This window comes from Carettochelys insculpta, chromosome 21, assembly GCF_033958435.1.
Source record: "Carettochelys insculpta isolate YL-2023 chromosome 21, ASM3395843v1, whole genome shotgun sequence".
Taxonomy (NCBI): Eukaryota; Metazoa; Chordata; order Testudines; family Carettochelyidae; genus Carettochelys; species Carettochelys insculpta.
In genome coordinates this window covers 13,306,342-13,322,425 of record NC_134157.1, presented here as the reverse complement: position 1 = coordinate 13,322,425, position 16,084 = coordinate 13,306,342, and the positions used below count along the sequence as shown (strand labels likewise).

At 48.6% G+C, this 16,084-nt stretch overlaps 1 protein-coding gene across 4 annotated transcripts in view; it reads right to left on the bottom strand.

The window, feature by feature from the left end:
* NCS1 (neuronal calcium sensor 1) overlaps window positions 1-16,084 on the bottom strand; it is a 104,743-nt gene that overhangs the window by 44,160 nt on the left and 44,499 nt on the right. For all 4 annotated transcript variants that reach the window (XM_075015389.1, XM_075015388.1, XM_075015390.1 and 1 more), the window contains one exon: window positions 5,076-5,100. In XM_075015389.1, coding sequence (XP_074871490.1) covers window positions 5,076-5,100 — 25 coding nt within the window. The remainder of the gene's footprint in view (window positions 1-5,075; window positions 5,101-16,084) is intronic.

Here is a 16,084-nt window from a genome sequence, read left to right as displayed (position 1 = left end):
ACATCTCTTCCAGACTCATCAACGTAATGAACACAGACTTACATAGCAGGTAAGTTCTGCTTTCAAGACAGAACCACACTAACTTCCTTTTCTCTATCTCTTTCTTTGGTTGACTGTTTTTGGGAGGAAACATTTCACCCTGTTGCAGTGCAGGAAGCATTCTCTCTTGGCTAGGAAGACACCAGAATGTGTCTACACAGGGAAACTGACCAGACTAGCTCCTGCAGAACCAGCAATTCCACCCTGGTCATTCTGGAATAGCTAGAGCCCTTTAAATGCACATTCTACCTCCTTTTGGGAGAACCTCCCAGGCAGACAAGTTCAGCTAGTGCTCTCAGAAGCGGACTGGCCCAGTGTAAGAGCAACAAGCTGGACCCTTAGTCTACAAGGCACAAACTCCTGTTTATCTTCTCTCTCAATATACAAGAGCGCTTCCCAAAAGATAACATACCACGCTGGAAACTGAAGTGGCCTTTAATTATGCTTCTCTGCTCTTCACTGAGATTACAAATGTTCTTATTTGCAGTCACATGCAGGGCATGCACAGCGCCATAGATGTAATGGGCACACAATGGATAATCGCCTTGCTGAGAACCATCACATGGAGATGCATTTTGTTTAGTGCCCAGATGCCTTGTCCTTAATCTGCCCTGTGCATGCAATGAAAATTCCATTATCCCAGGCCAAAGAAAGTCTCAGAAAAGGAATTTCCCAGCCCTGGAAACTCAATGAGTTGCTGAATACTACTGAGAAATGAATTACCATAATCCAATTTGGCTGGTGTGACACCGGAACAGAATTCTTCCTGCTGTACATGCCAAAATATCAGTTGGGTCTTAAGCCACTCAGCAGGTGGCTCTTCCTTATTTTTTTTAAAGCAAAACAAGGCCTTTCCCACCAATGTGCTTTAAATACACACCCAGGACCCAACTTTCAGAGCTGCTGAACACTCGCAACCTCATTTCATGTCAGAGGGAGCTGCAGGTGCTCAGCATTTCTGAAAATTAGGTCTCATCATCCTTCCTTCCCATACCCAAGCTAGAATAATTGCCAAAATGAAAGAGCTGCATCAAGTTCCTGATCCTGTTACTCTTATTCCTAGGAAGAGAGAGTTCCCCTTGATTTCCAGGGGACTACTTGAATGAGAAAGGGCTGGAGGATGGAGGTCCATTCTCAATGAAACATCCAGACATTGCTCCCTGGATTAATATGGTCAGGAAAGTGCTTTGATATCCTGATAACAAGGAGATCTGATTGCCCCATTCAAAACAGAACCTCTTGTGGCATCTGTGCTTGGGTACCAAAATGCTGAGGAGTCTTATAAAAACCAAGACAGTTTCCCAGGGGTCACACATCAACTTCATTAAAGAGACACACCCCTACATGCCCTCTCCAATCAAAGAGCCTCAATCTTGAGCCTCATCTGCATTAGGCTTCATTTACCATGGCAATCCACAAAACAAAGAGGGGAGGCCTACACTCTCAGTGCCTTTAAGGGGACAAGGAAAGTTCTCTTCCTTGCTGGGCCAAACTTAGCATGCTGCACATGCCCATCAGGTGCATCGCATAATTTAAGTGGGTTTTCAAGGTACTCTGCTGATGAGACAGCTGCTGTGCTCTCAGGACCGGACTGGGCAATGGCCCTGTTTCTATTCTAGCTTGCTCTGCTGTTGCACCAGTTCATGACATCTCTGGCTTTGATGGGCTGGCTTCTGATCTGTGCCGGAGAATCAGCGCCTGTGTATTTATTCCGTGCCAGAGCTAACCCTTCAAAGCCAGAGACAGCACTAAGTCCGGGCTTGGCAAGTTCAGCTTTGCAGCGATCGCTTCGTCCCGTTCCTTCCTTCTGCGGGAAGCAGATGGAATTTGATTTTTTCCCCTCTCCCCAGAGTCAAGAATGACAGGCTCTCGCATGTGCTGACAGTGGAGGTGGAAAGCCACATCCATTGCCACACGCCATGCTCAAAGGAACACGGCGTGCAGAACAAGCCCAGCTGGTGCAGGATTTATGGATGGCATTGCACCACGGGAGAGCCCTTCGGCGGTGTTAAAAACACTCCCTCACGCTCCCTCCACATTTGTCACTGTCTCTCCCACATTGGCAGCCACAGAAAGGTTTCGGCGCTTGTTCAAGCACAGAGGTGAGCGTGTAACAGCATCGATGTCAGTTCTTGCTTTGGAGGCAAAGCTCATTTGTCTGGAAAACTGCAGCAGAGGAAACCCGCAAGCACGGGTTACAGCTTTTTTTTTTTTAAGCTGTTCTATTATTTATGCCACCCTCCAATGGAGTTCTGAAGCTGCCTAATATGCAGCCTCATCCAGGTATTAAGTTATACAGCTCAGGGGGGCACAAAACAGGGGCAGGCCCCCACGAGGGGGTGTCTGTGTGAAATTTCCTAAGGGGGGCAGAGCACAATCAGTTGCTGGGGCTCAGGTTCATCCATCTCATTAAAAATGTTGAAATATGTTATGTCTTTGTATTCGCATTTATCTACTGATTAATAAAGTTTTCACATTCCGCATACTTATTTTTTTTCTTACACATGCTGAAAGTTTTTTTCCCCCCCATAAGAACATAACCAAATTTCCCATCACTTTGGATTACTTTAGACAGGTTGCAGGGGGTGGCCCTGCTAACTGCGGGCACTAAAAGCAGGCCCCAACGTAAAGAGTTTGCTCACCCCTGCATCTCCCAGAACCCCAAGATCATCGGGGCTTTATGTCACAGCAAATTGCACGCAATCTGACAGGCTGGGGAAGCTCTGCAAATTAAAACCACCCTCTCCCCACCCTGCCCCTCCCATCTGCTGACAATCCTAGCTAACCTCACCATCACATTTTGTGCTAGAGCATAGTAAAAGATCATTTCGCTGGGCAGCCTGCCCCACGTGGTCTGCCGGCCGTAGCTATATTTGCAATCCAAAGGGTGCCTGCAGCTCAGGTCGACATACCCAGGCTCGATTTAATATAGCTACTGCCAATAAAATGGCACTGTAGGTGCAGTAGTATGGAGATCAATGTGGGCTGTAGAAGCCCCCCCGCCAGGAATCCAGTGTGATGCTGGCAAACGAGGTGCCAGCTTATGCCAAGGTGCCCATGCCTCACTGGCATACTGACAAACCAAGAGCTGGAATTAGTCCAACTCCCCTGTCTGTCAGTATTGTTAAAATACGTATCAGAGCCACAAAAATGTGCTTAGAGTTCACCAAACGCTCATCAGCTGCTGCAGGTACAAATCTCACAACACCCATATGCCCAACTGTCGGGTAATATTGAAACGTTTGCCTTGGAAGCCTCTGTAACCATGCACGTCTCCAGAGAGGAAAGGAAAGAGACATCAGTCAGCGTGTGGCACTAGCCTCCACAAGGAGGTGTTATCACCGGCATGAAAAACACAAGGCCCGTCAACACCAGGTGAACTTTTTGGGCCCATCAGCAGACAAAAGACTTCCCATGCTCCCAGGAAGAGAAGACACGCAAATGAATTTTTCCCAACAGCTGAATTAGCAACGGAAGTAGAAGCAGGGAAGGAACAATAAGACCTAACAGAAGGAACTACGTCTTTTATGCTGCTCGGCCTCTGAGGAACAAGGTTTGCTATGCATAAGCAGAAGATCCCCACTGCTTGGCCTGGGCGAGCACTAAAGGCCACCCAGAGCTTGTTTATCCTCACTTGTGCATACACATGTGTACCAGCCTTACCCTTGCAAATAACTTTCATTTCCTTCTCCTAGTTAATAAATCTTTAGTAATTTGCTACAGGACTGGCTACAAATATTGTCTTTGGTAGGAGATCTGAGCCCAGTTGACCTGTGGTAAGTAACAGGCCCTTGGGACTGGAAGTAACCTAAACGTTGTGATTTTTGGTGGGAGGAGCGCATGGTTGCAGCGGCAGTGGCTCTGGCGAGTAGCCACCATTGAGTTAGAGTGGGAGGGGGACTGGGGGTGCCTGGCTCTGGGGGAGGGGAGGGTGATTGGGTTATGTATTTTGGGTGTGCTGTGAAATTCTCAAGCGTGCCACGCGGTGATGGGCTGAGCACTGCAGTAAGGGATCACCTATCACAAAGGCAAGGTTGCCTGGGTAACAAGATGGACTGCAGTGCCCAAGAGGACTGTCTGTGACTCTACAGTTCAGCTGTTCTAGGGCCTGAGGAGTTTACACCTGGCGCTTGGCTGGTGAAATCTGAGTAGAGAACCTACAGCCAACTGTGTGCCCTGAGGCTGGTGTTTAGCTGCTGCACATCACATCAACACGGTTACTTTTATCAATGCTACTCCGAGTCTGACTTCCCCCGCTGCAAGCCCACATCGGACTGCAGTGCAGATGAGCCTCCAAGGTGGGCCTGAGCCATGAAAACCTTTCCTGCCCAGTGGAGTTCAAAGGGCAGGTGAAGAACTAATGTGCAGTACAGAAGAACCCGGCATGCGAGAAGCTGCATGCAGAGCCTGGTGCCTGAATAAAGGCAGAACTGGATTATGGGAAAGACTGTTGGGAACAGGAGCCACGCCCTGAAAGGAATCATGGATGAGTCTTTTGTCTCATGGCACCTGCCTTTGCAGCTCAGTTTAGCCAGCTTCCCAGGCAATACAACTCTGAGAAGTAACTGAGACAAACAAGCACACATGGCCAGCAGGGCTGACAGCCACCAGGGGCCCTGGCGCCAGGTAGGAGAGTGGGGATGGCTCCATGCCTGGGGAGGCACCAAGGGCAGAAGGGGTGGAGCCAAGGACATAAGGGTGGGGCCAAGGGCAGAAGGGGCAGGGCCTAGGGCAGGCAGCCTTTAGTGCCACTCAGACAGTGGTACTGGGTGCACTCCCCCACCTTCAGAGCAGCACGGGGTGGTGAGGCAGCTCTGCTGCAGGGTTTCAAAGGGACCCGGAGCTCCAGCTGACACCGCTGCTAACATCAGGCACCAGGGCAACTGCCCCTTCCCCCCCCATTAGCAGGCCTGCACAGGGTTACACAAGAGTCCCACACTCAACACAGCTCACAGAACTGACTTATCACCCAACAGCTGCACACACACACCACTCAGGAGCTCACGAGAACCAGAAATAGGGGGCCAGAAACTCACCACTGCTGCACCTCCTTCTCTGTAACTGCAAGAGAAAACAAGAAAGGCAGGGGTTACATTTGGAGTCTTTTTCTTTGATTTCTTTTTTTTTTTTCCATTTTCGGCTGACTGGTTTCCATAGCAGAGGTGAGACTGGACTGCAGAGCACAAGGGCCTTTCTGGGGGGAAACCACCAGCTGCTAAAGGACTCTTTAATCCCCTACAGAAAGTCATCTCAGAGACCAATGAAGGGATATTAATGCTAAATAACTTCACCCTGAATACAGCACAAATGTTTAGCCTGGAGGGTGGTTAACAAATTACCAAGGGCTGGGAGAGACTCTCCATCTCTTGTCTTCAGATGGAGACTGGTGCTTTCCCGGAAGATGATTTAGCCCAGAGGTGTGCAAAGTGGGAGGCAGGTCCCCTCTGGGGGGCTGAAATTTCCTAAGGAGGCGCAGCATGATTGGCTGCTGGGTCTCAGGCTCGTGCTTCTCATTAAAGATGTTGCAATATGTTACTGCTACTGTTTTTGTGTGTGTGTTTACATGCATGTACCAATTAATCAAGTGTTTACATTCTACAGACTTATCTGCTTACATGTGCTGAGAAGTTTTTCTTCTTACGAACATAAACAAATTTTCCATAACGTTGGAGGACATTAGACAGGTTGGGGGTGGGGGCAGGGGGTGCCCTGCTAGCTGCAGGGATGAAAAGTGGAGCCCAACATAAAAAGTTTGCTGCTCCTGGTTTAACCAGCCTGAAGGTACTGGACTCGAAACAGTGGTAACTGTATGTAAGTCAGAGACCTATGATGCACAAGGATGTCAGATTAGCTCAGGAGTCAGTAACCCCCAGCACGGGTACCAAGAGTGGCATGCGAGCCGATTTTCATCAGCACACAAGGCGGTAGCTCAGCCCCTGCCCCTCCTCTCCCATGCAGGCAGGAGCTTGCTCAAAGCCATGTCGCCTGTGGATTAACAAAAGACCAGCTAATGCTACCAACCACCACCTGCACAGTAAACCTCTGCACCTTCATTTATTTATGAATTACACTGTTGTAAGTAGGACTATTCGTGACTTTAAAAAGTATCACCAGCACTCAGACCATATATAGAGGTTAAAAGTATCAGAAAGGTAGCCGTGTATTTTTCAGGTCAACTTTCAGCACTCAGCCTCGGAAAGGTTGCTGACCCCTGCGCTAGATGATCTAACGATCCCTTCTGGCCTTAAAAATCTTTGACTCTATGGGCAGTTTTGCTATCATTCAGGAGGCTTATCACATCATGTCAGTTAGCAAAACTTGATGGGCCAGATCCTCCAGTGATGCCAATTAGCTGTTCCACTGGCTCATGTTATGCAGCACCCACTTATGCCAATAGAGGATCTGGTCCTACTTCTCCCCCCTTTCAGCGTTAGGTGAAGGCGAATGTAGAGGAAGGCCCCACACAATCAGGAATTTCAATCCAGTGCATCTTTTGCCCTGACACAGTAAGTTACAAGTACTTCTTCTTCTTGAATCTCGACACATCAAAGGCACGCACTGTGTAGACAGATAAATGGACACCCACTTCGTTCAGTGCTACCCCCTCTGCCAACACACAGACTTAAGAGCTGTCTATTTGCACCCAGTTCCTTCGTACCTGCCGTCTTAGATGTCGTTGTCACATTTCTTTCCTGCTGACTAGCTAAACTTTCAAAGCAAGTGCTCACTGACGGGTTTGAGATCTTTTGATGTCTTTGCTTGTCATACCTCTTTTCCTGTTAATCTGAAGCTTCAGAACTGGCTCCCTCCGGGTTTTGATGAATAAGCTTCATGCAGAGTGTGCGAAGATTTCGTTCCTTTTCTTGCCTTCCTCCCCCCAGCCCTATTTTTACTGCTTGATTGTCATGCAGTCCTTTTTAGCTGTGCACAGCGTTCTGCAGCTCTCTTCTTGCAGGTAAACACACTTAATCCATACGAGTTCTACTGCAGCATGGGGCAGAGGGGACTTGTGGACAGAATATGGTGATCTCGTGTTTGTCCAGGGGAAACAGGATGGAATTAATACTTCCCTTAATTACCAGACTGTGCGAGGCCTCCTGCACTAATACTTGTAAAGTGCTCGGAGTTCCTCCAACTGAAGAAAAAAACATTCTTTTGTGCTGCGTCAGCACCCAACAGTGTTGGCTGTAAGCTGTGCACTTCTGCAGCCGCTCAGCAGAGAGGCAAAGGCTGCCCGGTTGATTAAGAGAATGCCCACAGCTGGGTTTTTTTGGTTCCACTGGTGGCACACATTCACACATGCCTTGGTGCACCTCAGAAATTATTCTGCACGTGGATGAAAATGATCGGCACAGGGACAGAAAAGATTAGAAGGAACACTGGTCAAAGGCTGTCATGCCAGGCTCTCCGTGCACTCTCAGAACAAGATGACAATACCTGTCCTTGTTGCAATTTATGTAAAACTTTCCCAGGGTTTTCAGCATCAGCATTCAAACTCCGTTAGGAAACAATGCCCAGGCTGCTTTTCCCAGGCACTGCATGGCTCAGTGGACTGGAAGAGAGGTCCAGAGCTAGGGTAATTTGGAGGAGCTGTCTGTAAAACTCATGGATGCAGACTGACATTGTGAAGCTGTTACTATGCAAACTGCTCTATGGCCGAATGCGCTCTCTGGAAAGGTGGACGCTACCAGGAGCTGGCAAGGTCTCCATCACATCTTCCTCATACTGGGGCAATGGAATGTTGTCAGCTGTAATGACTGTATGATAAGCAAACAATAGCAAAGACAAGGAGGGTGCTGGAGCTAGGCATAATTTCTCTCTGTTCTTCTCCACCAGCACTGTAGGTTTAGAGAATGGAAAGTCACCAAGCAGAAAAACTATACCGAGGCATCAACGGCAGCCTTTAAACCCATGGACTGGGTGGGCTGGGGGGAGACTCACAGAGGAATATAGGAAATTCGGCCAGGAAAGCATTGGCCCAAGTCAGCAGAGACAAGAAGATTCCAGGTCTCAGAACCCAAGACATGTAACAGAAAGCCCTGGAGGGTCCGAGATGACTCTGCCCCCTACCCCAAGAATGCACTGGAGTGGTGAGTAAACTGAGGCAGGGAAACAGGTGTTGGGTTAATTTTTGCATATCACTGCATATTACTTGTGCTTTGGAAGAAACAGCAACAGTGGGTTTCCGTCCTGTAAAAGTCTGTACGTAACCCACCATGCCCACACCACCAGCTAGAGTTCAGGTATCGGTTTATGCTACGGGGAGAACCTGAAGGACCACCACTGGTCCCAGGGCCGTGGCAGTGGCCACCTGGGCTAAGCTCTCGAGTGAGGGTGCCAGAACTGCCTTCTGTGAGTGGGACAGGGATGCTAAAATGAAGCCCAGGCACCGCATCTCTTCTGACACCAGAGGCCGACAGCACACAGGATCCATCATCTGGATCCTCTTGCAGCAATCTGGGCAGTGGCCTGGTTGGGCCCCTCCCCATGACAAGAACTTTCCCTTGTCGCCAGCTCAAGCCCCGCTGAAGTCAGCTCTCTGTGTGGCTGTTCAATGAGTTAACAGTCGCTCTCAGCCAGCATCCTTGTCAGCAATGAGTGAGAGAGCCACAGAGACTGAAATGCTGAACTCCTTCCTCAGTCCCTTCCATGAATGGCCCTGAGACACAATGGCCAAGCTGCATGAGAGATGTTTGCACTGCTCCTGCTGATGCTGCCCTGTTGGATGGATAAACAGGGAATCTCTCTGCAACATGAAACGTTACACGGCTAAATTCACTCCAACATGCAGCCTTCTTACTTCCACCATGTGTCGAACCTTCTCTCCCTCCCCCCGCGTTATGGAAATGAGTTAGGAATATAAATATGCATCACTCAGAAATACTTTGGATGAAATGTGTTGTGTAACCTGTCATTTTTAACGTTACAACCTGTTGGATCTGTAAAACCTAATTTTGTGCCTGTACCTACTTTGTAGCTGAAGTTATAAATGGTGGCTACGTATTTGTATTCCAAATGTTTGGCTCTGTGAAGACCTCAGTAGGAGGTGTGGCTGCCCTACAGTGAGAGTATGGCTTGAGAGGCAGTACTAGCCAACCTAATGGGTGTCAATCCCCATGTGAGGATCTTGTTTGTAAACATGGAATCCAGCTGCCAGACAATGGCTGATTGCCTAAAGGGAACTTGGACAGGTGACCTACTCATGGAATGTCCTACACAAAGAGAACACTGGAATTCCCCTCACCAGAGAAAGGTATCAAGGGGAACCCAGGGTTCCTCTGTCTTTCTCTGCAACTGCCTCCATTTTTTGTCTTCAGCCTGCTTTGAAAATTGCCTGGCACACCCTAACAATGACAGAGAACTATACTGGAGACCCCGGTCAGGATAAGATAATTCCGGATCTGAAGATTTCACCTGATATAAAGGCAGCTGTTTAGGGTAAGAACTCACAACAGTAGAATTAGCGGTGCATTTCCTCTTTTGTTTGATTTAGTAACTCATTTTGGTTGCTCATCCTTCTCTAACCACTTAACTCCTACTGTGTTGCTTAATAAAAAGACTTCTGTTTATAATCAAACCCAGTGTAAATTATTATTACCTGGGGGCATATCACCCTTTCATTGATAAAGGGAGCTTACCTAATGCATCCAAGATGTGCACAGAGACAAATTTATTTGGGGTTTTGATCCCTTCTGGGGGTTGATTCCCTGGGTGCTGTGCACTAGAACTGCATCCACAGCTCTGGTTAAACAGTATCTACATTGCTCTGCAGGGAGGCGGTAACCCCAAGTCTGCTTTGTCTGGGGGAGGGGATCTGGCTCAGCAGGACAGGCTGGTGGGGGAGCTGAGACTAACTCTGCAGAAATCACTAGACTGGCTCAAAAATCATGAGATTTTTTTAAAGGTAAGTAAATTCCAGAGTCTTTTCACTTGCCATCTGGTTTGGGGGCTTTTAGGATTCATGTTTTGAATGCTCTCCCACAAACACAAGGGCAATATTGCGTACCAGGTAGCTAAGAAACATAACTGGTTCTGGGACCTATTTGCACGCTCATCCTGTATTCTGTTGGCGCTGCTGAGAGCCAAGGGAGTGTGGCTAATCCAGGGCACCAGCAGGAAGCCTGGTGCCAGTGACTGGCTGCAGAGGGAATAGCCACGTTAGTCATTGCCTCCACATCTCCCATCTACACAATAACAGCAACAAAAAAGCAATAGGTCTGAAATTGGCTAGGATAATGAAGCAGAGTGGATACATGTGGCTCTGTGAGCAGCTGATAAAAATAGAGATTCCATGATGCAAGAACAGATGCCAATTACCTTGAATGGCGAGGCTACCGATAAACGAAAGCAATTTTCCATCAGAAAGATTTATAATGTGCCCAGCCAGAAGCATATATTAAAGGAGGTCAGAGCTGTGTAAATACAACATTGGGGCGACAGAGACAGCGTGGCTCCAGCATGGTGTGGATGGTGACGTGGTTCTGGGAACCCCTAATATCAGCTGCTAAAGGAAGAGGGCCAGGCCTGCCCTGGTATCAATCACCCACTCCACTGGCTTCAGGAGATGGATGCTGATTTGCACCCACTGAAGATCTGGCTCGGTGACTTGGAAGGTGCACAGAAGCTCCATTTGGAATTAGGGCTCCGTGTGTCTAGACACTGAACAGAACAGACACGCACACTCTCAAAAGAGGGTCCCTGCCCCACAGAGCTTACAGTCGAAGGGCTTGTCTTCACTGCAGCCTTAACTCACAGTCTGACTTGAGCATTTGTCTCTCACCCAAATCCCATCCACACCCACAAACCTCTCGCTCAAGCACGGTGGCACTTTTGACCTGGGCTGGCAGGCCTGTCAGCGGGATAGGGTAGCGCATACTGCTGCCAACATTCGAGTTGCTAATATCACTGCTCAGCAGTGCAGATGCAGAGTGAGCAACCTGGACACTGCTAGTCCTCCAATGCTTTCCCATAATTTCCCCGGCCCATAGTTCTTTGCCATTTTCCAATTCCTTGTGTCTGCATGAGAAATCACCTACTGATCCTCCTACATTGGTGAGGCCTTTAAATCCCATACTGCACATGCCTGGACTCTAATTGAGAACACGGTGAACTATTCCAAAACAGCTACGCTAGACAATTTCCCTGTGTAGACATCTTCTCTCCCTTGTAGGTAGTTGCAAGGATGCACTCAGCAGTGCTGTTGACCCAGGAAGGGCCTCCAACTTATGACGAGTGGAGGTCACCAGTAAGCCAATGCCTGCCCTGTTGTACTCCAGGAAAGCATTCCACAAGCCCAACGTCTGTGGGATTTAACGCTGCAGGAGCCCTGTGCCCTAAGTGCTGTTTCAGGCACTTCCCTCATTTCGTTTGCTGGCATCACTGCATCTCTTAGGTGCCCAGCACCTCTGGAGATCCAATCACTGGTTGCCTTCGTGTGACTTTAGACCCCCTAGTTGGAAAGCCTTGGCCTGGTCATCTTACCGATGATCATTCCTCCCTGGGGCAGCCTAAACTGAGACTCATCTGAAAGGAAGGGTCTGAAAAGCAGCATGAAATCCCCCATGTCATGTGGTGGCAGGAAAGAAGTTAACTTTTAATGCTCCAAACACTGCAATGCAGGGTTAACTCAGCAGGAAAAACACCCCCACCTGCCCCCAGGTGGCCATAGCAAACATGTACCTTGATCAGCTATAGAGGGGAATACAGGTTGAACCTCTCTATTCCAGCACCCTGGGGACCTGACCAGTGACAGATGAGAGAATTTGCCAGACCACGGGAGGTCAATATTGTCTAGCACATGACCAACACTTCCACTGCTGACTGGGCACTTAGAAGGACATTTAGGGGTAAATTACAGGTAAATAACAGCACAGAACACTGAGAGCGGGACTGGGGGCTGGAAACAAACTTCATGGGCCCACAGGAAACTTGGCCACCCCTGTGATAAGGAGACACACAGCTAACCAAAATCTTGCCAGACTACCGATGTTGCCAGACCAGAGAGTGTACGGACCTTTTTTTTCCATCTACAGAGATACTCAGAGAGCCTCTGCAACTGCCCTCCCTGAGCAGTTCACAGCCACGAATAACGTCTCTCCTCTTCTTTCAAAGAGGGGGTGGGATTACGTTCCAAGGATAAAACCCCATCAGCAGTGGGCCTTCTGTAATGGTGCAGGGGCAGTATGGGCCAGAGAGCAGGACCTGGGATGGCATAGGGAGCTGATGGTCTCCCACCCATGGGAATTGCTCTCCAGCCTCTCTTTCCAATTGCATTTCTCCTGAGGTTCTATTTCGGTCTCTGTATCAGTTTTTCAATTGCAGCAGGAAACAATTAGGAAACTTGTGCTTTTTTTAGTAGGGGAAAAATGCTATTAACAACACACTCCGGTTGGGTGGGCAGGGAAGAAGTGACGGATCAGAATCCCTGCTCATCTGGAGAACAGAACTCCTTGCCCCTGGGAGGCATGCAGCAGCGTCCCAAAACCAGCTGAGCACAGCCAGCCAGAGAGGCTCTCGTGAGCATATGATGTTGCCATGTTGCGTGCTTTGCGTGGAGTACCAATGCTTACCTAAGAGGAATTGTGCATCTAAGTCTCCTGGGTTCTGTCGGAATGGAGCCTCTAAATCCCTTAAGCGGCTTTGAAAAATCTCAGCCGGTAACAGCAACACTCCCGGAAACCAGAGTGTGCCCTCCTATTACATGGTAAGCACAGAAATGGTTCCTGCACTGGAGACCCATAGGCTATGTAGATGGACGATACAAAACTCACTGAGAGACCCAGAGAAATGTGCCCCCTAATAACTTTTCTAATAGAAAAGGATTATAGGTTATGGCTTCCGGTTTCTTCTATTTTTGTATTTTCTGGGGGCCACATTGGCCATGTCTCCATATTTGTGCTATGCAAATTTGCACTCTGTAAACTGTGCACATTATTTCAAAACTCCTTATTCTGAAAGTTCCATGACCCTTCAGATGAGAAAGGATACCGGAACCGGAGTACCACACTCAAAATGGCTGGGCTAGTTTGAGCACAGGGAAAAGCCGGAGCATTGCTATTTCAGGATACAAATGCATCCCGAAATAGCAATCGCCGTGTAGACATCGCCATCCTGATCTCAGCTACAGGGGAGAAAACCTGGAGGAACTCCACTGGAAGTCACGGACGTGCTCCAGGTAGCGCCAACTGCAAACAAATTCCTGGCTATACCCTGGATCTGACCCTGTGTCAATGAGCACCAGGACTTGCTCAGATTGTGTGCAGCTCAGGACCCAGCCACAGACATTCTCACATCAGATGGGGAGGCTGAAATTCTGACCTGCAGTGGAATACCACTGGGTCAGCCCACAATGCTGTGGCCATTCCAGCGAGGTGTCTGTGCTGCTTATAGCAGTGTTTCTCAACCAGCGGTATGTGTACCCTTGGGGATACACTGAGGCCTTTCAAGGGGTGCATCAACTCACCTAGATATTTGCCTAATTTTACAACAGGCTGCATAAAAGCCACTAGAAAAGTCAGTATAATCTGTAAGTTCATTCAATGGCTTGTTTCTACTGCTTCACATACCTCACGTTGAAATGTAAGTACAGTACTTCTACTCCAATTCATTTATTTGATAATAAGAAGGTTGAAAGTCAGCATGTTTTCAGCAGTCTGTGATGTTTTTGCAAGTCGTTTTTAAGTGAGGTGTAACTTGATGGGACGCAAAACAAATCTGACGCCTGAAAAGGGGACAGTAACCTTGACAGGTTGATTGGGACTTGTTTCAAGACCTCAGATCACCTCAGGATCATGTTTCTCAACCAGTGGTACATGTACCCATAGGTGGACATTAGAGAAGTCTTGGGGTACATTTTTTTTAAAAGGGGCACTTCATAAAACAAGGTTGAGAAACACTGGCCTAGAGGAGCGGGGCATTTTTTCCTGTAGTGAACTGGACTGGGGCCCGCTCGTAACAGCATGCTGCAAACTAAAGCCTCTTTTAAGCAGATAAATAACCCTTGGGAAACCACTGACTTGAAGGTTTTCCACAGGGTCCTTGAAAGGGGGCAGGGAGGTTAACAGCCAAAGGGCTCTTGAAGAAGAGCAGCCTGTCCTCTCTAGCCCCTAGAGCAGGGATCGGCTACCCCCGGCACGGGTGCCAAGAGTGACACGCGAGCCGGTTTTCATCGGTACGTGAGACGGGAGCTCAGTCCCGCCCCTCCCGCATGCAGCTTGCTCAAAGCCATCGCTGCCTGCAGATTAACAAAAGACCAGCTAATGCTGCCAACCACCACCTCTAGGGTAAAGCTCTGCATCTTTATTTAATATTGAAGCTGTTGTAAGTAGGACTGTTAGTGACTTAAAAAGTATCACTGACACACCAACCGTACACAGAGGCCAAAAGGTCAAATTCCGGCACTCTGCCTCGGCAAGGTTGCTGCTCCCTGCCCTAAAGTAACATACTCAGACCTGTGCCTGATGACACACTCAGCAATGAGGGCTGAGCTTCAGGGCAGTGGCTCTCACTCATTCAGATGACTGTATCCCTTTCAGGAGTCCGATTCATCTTGCACACCCACAAGTTGCACCTCGCTTAGAAAGGACTGGCTTACAAAATCACAGACAAAACCACACACTTGCTGAAAAACTACTCAGTGTCTCCTAATTACAAAACCAATCAACGGGAATAGAAATATTATACTTGCATTTCAGTATATAGCACACAGAGCAGCGTAAACAAGTTGTCATTGGTGGGAAATTTTAATCTGGACCGAAGTTCTCTGGCACTTTTTACGCAGCTTGTTGGAAAATTAGGCAAATAGCTAGATGAGTTGAGGAACTCATGGAAGACCTCTGCATACCCCCAGAGATGCACGTACCCCTTGTTGAGAAGCATTGCTCTAGTGGGTCTGCCCTGAGGTCTCCCACTCCGTGGAGTTTGGTCTGAGCACACACCATAACATTCGCTCTTCCGTGTCTTGCTGAAACTGCTGGATCAGTTCTCCAAAGCATGCAAGGACTTCAGGCTTTCCATCAGCCTAAAGACGACAAATGTACTTGGTCGGGACATTGCTGACCCTCCATCAATCAGCATTGACAACTATTCATTAGAGATCATCCACGAGTTCATTTACCTCGGGTCCCCCCGTCATTGGAATCTGAGCTAAATAGTAGGATCGGAAAAGCAGCCACAACTCTGTCCAGACTCAGCAAGAGAGTGTGGAATAACATCAAGTTGTACGCTCACACCAAAACGCAAGTCTACAGAGCCTGCATCCTCAGCACCCTCCTTTATGGCAGCAAGTCTTGGACCCTGTACGTCCGCCAGGAAAAGAGGCTGAACGTCTTCCACTTGCACTGCCTCAGGAGCATCCTTGGAATATCATGGAAGGACAGAGTGTCCAACACAGCCGTCCTTGAGCAAGCTGGAATCCCAACCATGCACACGCTCCTCCGGCAGCGGCGGCTCTGTTGGCTTGGCCACGTCCACAGGAGGAATGATGGAAGGATCCCAAAAGACATCCTGTACGGCGAGCTAGCCTCTGGCAAAAGACATCCCGGATGCACCCAATTGCGCTACAAAGATGTTTGCAAGAGGGACCTCAGGGAGGCAGACATTGAGCCGGACAGTTGGGAGGAGCTGGCAGATGATTGCAGTAGATGGAGGCAGGAACTACACAAGGGCTTTCAGAAGGGTGAGATGAGGATCAGACAGCTAGCAGAGGAGAAGAGAGCCCACAGAAAGCACAGTAAGGTCCAGCCAGACACCCAGTACACATGCAACAGATGCAGCAAGGACTGTCACTCTCGTGTGGGCCTTCACAGTCACAGTCGACGTTGCAAATGATGATCCCAAATGGAACTACGAAGGGCGCAATCCATAGTCTACCTAGACTGAAGGATGCTACTACTACTACTCTGTGTTTTGCTACGGGCTCCCTGCTTCCCTGTTCCTGTTTGCTCCTAGGAAGTATTCTCAGGTGCTCCCCATTCATCCCCTTCCATGTTAGGCAAAGATGAAAGGAAATGCAGCAAAGGAACAATTAAACCTCATCCATCTAACA